General features: G+C 41.4%; 1 protein-coding gene across 1 annotated transcript; it reads left to right on the forward strand.

Annotated features, from left to right (window-relative positions):
* The first annotated feature begins 216 nt into the window (after positions 1 to 216).
* evx1.S (even-skipped homeobox 1 S homeolog) lies at positions 217 to 5,171 on the forward strand. The gene is made up of 3 exons (XM_018269243.2): positions 217 to 1,003; positions 2,328 to 2,569; positions 3,526 to 5,171. The coding sequence occupies exons 1-3, from the start codon at positions 586 to 588 to the stop codon at positions 4,051 to 4,053; spliced, it is 1,188 nt and encodes a 395-aa protein (XP_018124732.1). The 5' UTR covers positions 217 to 585; the 3' UTR covers positions 4,054 to 5,171.
* Positions 5,172 to 8,136: the final 2,965 nt, after the last annotated feature.

Genomic DNA, 8,136 nt, shown 5'->3' on the forward strand with positions numbered 1-8,136 from the left:
TAAACTGGTAGTCAAATAAGCCTAAAACCCCAAAAAATGCAGATACTACAGTCCCAAAGTTTGCAGGTGCCAATGCTGATGGCTGTATATGGTGCCAATACTAAATAATGCAAGGGACAAGAAAGCAAATGTTCACACTTCTTTAAAAGGCAGCGATGCATTATAGAACAAGGTTCGGTAGTGAATAGGGAGCCCCTAAAAGCTCATTTCATTAGCAAAGCGCAGATCTGGTGGGAGCCATTAAGCGGCCCGAGTCCCCATTGGAGCATAAGTGGAGATGTCCCTGTTTGTTTGCAGATGAATATCTCTGCTCGCGCTTTGCTCATCATCTGTGTTCATGCGGCGCATCAGTCCCATAAACCATTAGCTCCGGCTTCTCCTTTCATCTTGTAGGTGGCGGACGTTGCTATTTATCCAGCGGCGATCAATGAGTGGCGTCAGTGAGAGAGTAATGACGATTGCACCATTAGGGATGACAGCTTAGAAAGAAGAGGGCAATGGTGTTCCCTCCCAGAGCCAGAAGCGCACAGAGCAGTGGAGGCACAGCAGGGTCACCGTCTCTCTGCTCGTCTGCACTCACTTTCCATGGAAGGCAGGAAGGAGATGCTCGTGTATTTGGAGGGAGGGCAGCTTGGCAGTGTTGTTGGCAAGAGAATGGCTCATTTGTCGGACGCAGTGGGAAGCCCCATGGCAGAGCCGCAGGACAAGCTCGTTCCTAAGAGCTGCCTGAACCCCAGGGCTGGCCCCATAGCGCACAGAGACAGAGCGGAGGAGATAGAAGTGGACGTTGGACAACAAGTAAAGGGTCAGCAAAGGAGCAGGTCCCCCCAACTCATGATCTCATCTCCGTCTCACCCACCGGCGCTCTCCGACTCCCTGTCCGCCAAGGGGCAACACAGCAGCTCGGACACCGAGTCCGATTTTTACGAGGAGATCGAAGTGAGCTGCACCCCGGACTGTAACTCCGCCACCTCCGACTATCAGCAGCAGCAACACAGCGCAGGTACGAGCAATTGCTCCTTGTCGCAGCGACAGGCTGGGGAACACTCCAACCTCCACGCATTTATTGTGGGGAAGTAGCGCGACCGTTATTTGTAAGTGCAAGTTCAACAATGCTTCTTTGGCGCTATTTAGCGCCGTTTACAGCGCCTTCCTTTATCCAGCAGGGAGAACATGCACAGCTATTATATTTATATTCTCTAGACAGGACAGAACTTATTTACAAATCCACTGAATCCCCAATCGGTTTATACCAAATGCAAAATATTGCGCCGATTCCCTTCATATTCTCTTGTTGACTGCGCATGGCATTAATATATTTGTGTTTGTATATAGATGTATATATGTGTGTGTGTTATATATAGGCTTGGATATATATATATATATATATATATATATATATATATATATATATATATATATATATATATATATATATATATATATATATATATATGGATATAATTTACGTATTAGTGTGTGCGTATTTGTAGTATATTGCGAATGTATTTTATGATATTGCACAGGAGCAATCAGGGGGTACATACATTAGAGGCTGGCCAGTTGCATTCAGGAGGATAGCAGTAAATATTAACTGAAGTGCAGAATGTACGTTTTATTGATGATTTGTGTACAATAACTATATAATGACAACCAGAAGTGAGTGCACAGATACAAATGGTACAGTCGCACACTCAGAGCCAGACAGCGCCGGGCAATACATTAGCATAGCTCTGGCAATTACCCCCTGCAGCACCTACATGCTCTACCTTCCTGCTCTCTCAGCATTTGACACCTTTCTGCAGTGGCCCAAGATCAAAAGTGGGCTTTGCCCGAGCCTGGCAATAGGTGAGCACCGAGACAATAGGGAGAGAGTGCGCCTCACACCTATAAGGCAGTTGCCTGGCGCCAGGTCGGAAATTGCACCTGAGATGTAATTTAAAGACTTTATGTCGCCTGTCATTTCTCAACTTTTGGGAAAGCCGGCTCTTGGCATGGGCAGGGCACTAACTAAACAGTGGTCCCATTTACTGATTTCTAATGGTAGTTTATAGGTAGCAGATAAGGTGCGACCCAGAACTATGCCTTTATAAATTATTTCATGCCCCATTGGAAACTACTCATGGGACAAGCTGCCAGATACTTACAGGGCATGGGAACTCGGCATCTGTACCCACTACCCACCCAAGGTCCGGCTACAGCTATTTACAATGGTCTTCATCCCTTTCCTACAGTCAATACCCAAGCATGACTTCTAATAGAGCATGGCCCATAAATGGCATAGCAGAGGCCCAGAATAATGTTCTGTTTGACTTGTGTGTGTGCAGGTCAGTGCCCAGAGCCCATGGGAGGCAGCCCTGTCAATGACAGCGATTTATCCAAGGGAAGCGACGGATCGCACGGCTCTCTCTCCACCTGTGCCGCGGACCAGATGCGCAGATATCGGACAGCCTTCACCCGCGAGCAGATCGGGCGACTCGAGAAGGAATTCTACCGGGAGAACTACGTGTCCAGGCCCAGGAGGTGTGAACTGGCTGCGGCCCTTAACCTGCCTGAGACCACTATAAAGGTATTAACTCCTACATTTCTTCATATAAGGTCCTTGGGGATATCATTCCCACAAATATGTCAATAAATACAAATTCAGTCACATGCAGCATTCATAAAAAGTATAAACGTTCAGATCCATAGGCTCTTCAACGTTCAGAGGAGAAAAAAAATAACAGAACCTAGTGCAATATTGTTAATATTCAGTGCAGTGTTTACAACACTAATCTGTGTGTGTCTTGAGCCATAGAAAGTCTATGCACAGATTTTTCGGATGTGTTTTAAAGTGCTATAGTGATTTGTACAAGGTGCTATCTCTTTGTAGAAATCACTGTAGCACTTTAAAACACACACGAAAAACCTGTGCATAGACTTTCTATGGTTCAAGACACACACAGATTAGTGTTGTAACAGTGCACTGCATATTAACAATATTGCACTAGGTTCTGTTATTTGTTTTTTTTTTTCTAAAGCCTGTGGCGCTGATCTTTAATATATTGTATCTTGATTTGATGATCCAGTGGAGGGACTGTGAAAAAGATCTTCAAAGGAAAAAAAAAGAGGGGTTACTTTTCCTTTAAAATTTTTTTTTTGTAATTTTGACTCTGTTATACATGCTCAAAGCAGGAAACCGATTAATTATGCCCTTTCCTGTACTAGAGTAGAGGTTGTTTTCCACTGGGGACCGAAACGTTGTCCCGCACTTGTATCTATTTCAATCTGTAGTTCATGAAGCAGCATTGTGGTGTAGGCTGTGACATGTGGCAGTCAGGGAGGCCCACCTGCTGTGCATAGCGTGTGGATTGTACACAAGGTCACGACGAAAAGCCCTTTCCCCCAGGCAGTGCACTTCATGGCTAGTCCTGGTATTTGCCTGCTGGCTGTCTAGGATAGCATCACTGAGCTTCTTCCCAGGCTAGGGATCTATGAATATACATTGGGGATTTATTCAGTCTCTTTTTTTCGTCTTGTTACTAGGTGTGGTTCCAAAATCGCAGGATGAAGGACAAGCGACAGCGACTGGCAATGACTTGGCCTCACCCAGCTGATCCGGCTTTCTATAGCTATATGATGAGTCACGCAGCAGCCACGGGCAACCTACCTTATCCTTTCCCTTCTCACCTACCTCTTCCTTACTACTCTCACATGGGCATCAGCGCTGGTTCAACTGCAGCCGCCACCCCCTTCAGCGCCCCCTTGAGGCCACTGGATACGTTCCGAGTTCTGTCCCATCCTTACCCCAGGCCTGACTTGCTCTGTGCGTTCCGCCACCCTTCCATTTACGCCTCACCTGCACACGGACTGGCGACTGGCGGCAGCCCCTGCAGTTGCCTGGCATGTCATAGTACCTCATCCAACGGCCTCGGCCAAAGAGCTGCAGCATCTGACTTTACCTGCTCCTCCACTTCCAGATCAGACTCCTTCCTCACCTTCACCCCCTCCATCCTCAGCAAGTCCTCGTCTGTCTCGTTGGGCCAGAGAGAAGAGGTGCCTTTAACCAGATGAACTTTGTGCTTCTCGCCATAATACTGTCTTAATACATTATGCACATTCCCCAAGGTGACATTCAGAAACTGATCAGGTCAGCCCTACCTTTCCTTTCTTACAACTACGAACCGAACCATGGAAAAAATATTGTCAACGTCAACAAAGACGAACTTCTTTGACGCTATGTGACAGTTTGTCTCAGTGAGTGTGGCTGCCAGTTTCACAGGCTGAAATTACCAATCCGGAATACTTGAATGTAATGTTGCCACAGAACAAAGGTCTTGTAACAAAGGGACACTCTTTTTTCGGGGGGGGGGGAGGGAATAAAAATATTCTAAAGTTTTATGTCCCACATCAGTATTATACAGTATTTATTTTGCACAGGCGGGGATTACACTTTTGTCGCTTCTCTTCCTTTTTATTTATCTTTTGAGCTTTCCACCCCGTGTGGACAAATTTGTTGACATCTTCCTATGGTTTTGTGTTGGCATCATTTATTTCCCTCATTTCCGAAGCATTTATTTTGTGATCGCTTATTCTCTTCTTCCAAACACTGGTTTTTGGGTAATCGAATTCCCATGAGCTGCTGATATTCGCACACACTGGTGATATTATGGGGTGATGTATATGTTTTTTTTTCTTTCTTTTCGCCTATGCATTTTGAATGTATAATTTTTCCCCAGTGAAGACTCTGTGCCAACCCTTTAACAAGCCGCATAGGGAACGGATTAGTCAAGGCCAGATCTCTGCAGATGAAACGCACGCAGTCTCGCTTCCCTATACAGACATGGGATCTGCATCAGGCTCTCTCCATTCACTTTAAATCGGATTATTTCGTTTATTTTGCTTTTAATTATTATTATTATTATTTCCAAATTGTACTTGACGTTTCAGGGAGTTTGTTTACATGTGTTACATTATTTATAATTTGCTTTTATTGCACAGGCGGGTTGTGTTGAAAGTGTCTACCTGAATCGTCTGTCTGAGCACAGCCCCTGCCTTTTTTTATATATATTTTAAGAATATCAGAAGAGTGGGTTTGTTATATCTTTACTTTGTGAAATGAGAACAGTTAAACCAAGCAACTGTTGAAAATCTGTTAATGATTCGCAATAAAAATAATACAAGAGCGTATTATAAACAACTACTAATGGAACTCGATTTTAATTGTTATACTCGATTAATTAACATATGGGATTAATGACAGAATATTCAACCTTCACTCAATGACATATTGACTTCATAATATTCATGGTACGGCTATTGTATATCACAGTAATAGACAGATTAATAGATAGATGATATAGATAGATAGATAGATAGATAGATAGATAGATAGATAGATAGATAGATGACAGATAGATAGAATAATAGATAGATGATAAATAGATAATAGATAGATAGAAAGATAGATACTATATAGAAAGATAGATAGATAGATAATAGACAGATAGATGATGATAGATAGATAGATAGATAGATAGATAGATAGATAGATAGATAGATAGATAGATAGATAGATAGATAGATGATATATAGAAAGAAAGAACGATAGCTAGATAGATAGATAGATGATATATAGATAGATGATATATAGATAGATAGATAGATAGATAGATAGATAGATAGATAGATAGATAGACAGACAGACAGATGCACAGACACATAACTGAAATGTACTGTTAATTAAGTTATAGTTTCGAACACAGACGCACATAATTGTGTGTTTATAGATTATATATATGTGAGATATCTTTGGAAATGGGTTCTTATAACAGAAATGTACTGTCAAATAAGTAACAGTTGCCTGCACACACACAAACACAGAATTGTGTGTTTATAGATGACATATATGTAAGTAAGAGATCGTTGAATACCTTTGGAAAGGGATTCTTTTGCTTGTCCATTTAATGGAAGGGATCACTAGAAATTGTCCAGAAAACAGCCAATTACTGTATATCCCCTTCTCCAAAAAAACCCCCAAGCCTGCTTAGTTGTTAGGCTGATGCTAAATGGCTTATGACAAGTAAATAGGTTGTCTGGAGCCGCATGTAAAGCTTCCAGCATTTGCCTTTAACAAGAGACAACAATGAGATGTCTAAAGCAATATTGGAATGTATACAAGATTAATGATGATACCTCCTGTCCAATCAGCAGCCTTTAATTGACTGTATTTTCTGGGTAATTGAACCACGATTTCCAAATGGAAACTGAAGAGCTAACAATATTTCTGATTTAAGAAGGGATCGTTGCCTTTACACTTCTGGGGTGAGGAGGGCACTCAGTTAACCTCTTGTCGGCCAGATACATATAAAAACTCTAAAGGAAAGCTGAGGCAATAGATGAAAGGATGGGGTGTATATATCACTGGCATTTAGGCTGAGCCTAATACTGTTTCTTAGGAGCAGTAGCTGGAAAGTGACCAGCTGGACATTTTTGATAGAAATATTATTGAATGAACAGCGTGCTAATTTGGCTACGAACACCCCAAAATGGGGAGTGAAAATGCATAATATCCCCCCCAAGCAAACATCAGCTCCCCCCAGTCTGGCCCGGCTGTTAGCTGGTGATTGATTGCCTTGTTAAAGCGTGTTCTTGTAAGTGTGACCAAACTGATTGCAAAGTACATGTTTAGAATAAAGCTCGCCCTAACAGGCGAATAAATTGGAGGCTGGGCGTGAATTGCTGGTTAATAATTTATCATACAGCCATAGAGATCGCTTAAGTGGAATTTGCATGGTGTGCAGTCACTAAAGTTACATGAGCAATTCAGCTTCATTTGCACTCTATTAGTCCAGTGTAACTGTGGCTGGGTGTGGGAGCTTACAGATACTAAGGGCACCCATTCTCTATAGCCAAAACTCTCAGCCAAGATACATGACTGGCAAAATTGCAGATCTTAACCCTGATGCCCCCATCTATCATACATACATCCCAGCATCCTTGTGCCTCTTCCCCTTTGTTTTCAATTATCCCTGTGCTCCATTTGTTACATTCTATTCCTTGAGTAGAGCAGTGACTGGAAATAGCCGCTACCATATGTCAGCCTGTCCCCCAAGCCTGCTGCAAGATACAATGGTTTCGGGAACAGAGCACGGACCTTTGTTTCAAAAAACACGTTCCTTGTTATATAATCTGGAGACAAAGATGTTAGTTATCTTTTAACACCACAAGTGTTGATGTGAGCCTACACCATATAAAAAACCGGGGTGATATCCAATTCATGTCACAATAGTTAATACTCAGGCAGCTACACCAAGCAATCCTATAATAATCCTATAATAAGTATTATTTTATATACCTGCGTTGCATTAATCCATTTTACCATCTGATCTCTAGTTCAGCCCAGTACAATACCGATCATCAATATCAGTAATCTTGCCAATTTCGTATTTGAAAGGGGCATCCGACTTTTATTTTTTTGTAAAAGCATTTATTTGAAGCATCTCTTATGATCAGAAACCTAAGCCATTCGCAATGGCTTATGCCAACACAATTACAGATTTTGTTTTTTTAACGCTTCACTCAAGAGAAAATAAACTACAAGGGAGAAAATAATGTTCGTTCATATAACAAATACTGCCCAAGTCTAGTATAAATATGAAGGAGATGGGGATATTGATATTAATAGTTTATATAAAGTGTACCAGAAGTATCTGGGAAATAAAATACACAAATGTAACAGTAGAAGCACAACAAATTTCCATCGATCATTGTATTTGATAATGCCTATTACTTTTTCTACTAAGAAAGAATCTCATAGACCCCCTGAGAGAAACAAGAAATACAGAAAACTCAGCAGTGAAAATAACAGCCTTCATTTTAGTACATAAAAGAGAGCCACTGATGCACAAATATAGGTGTATCTACTAATAGATGCCCATAAACAAATATAGTGGTATATATACTAATAGCTACTCATACACAAATATAGTTTTATATATGTATAATAGATGTGTAACTGATAGATACTGATAGTGTATACATAGAAATTAACTCATATGCCAACTAATAATAGAATATAGATACCCACTCACACAAAAATTGGTTTATACTCTAATAGTACTGCATATATAAACAGTACTTTACTCCAGAGCATAC

Source organism: Xenopus laevis, chromosome 6S, assembly GCF_017654675.1.
Source record: "Xenopus laevis strain J_2021 chromosome 6S, Xenopus_laevis_v10.1, whole genome shotgun sequence".
Lineage (NCBI taxonomy): Eukaryota > Metazoa > Chordata > Amphibia > Anura > Pipidae > Xenopus > Xenopus laevis.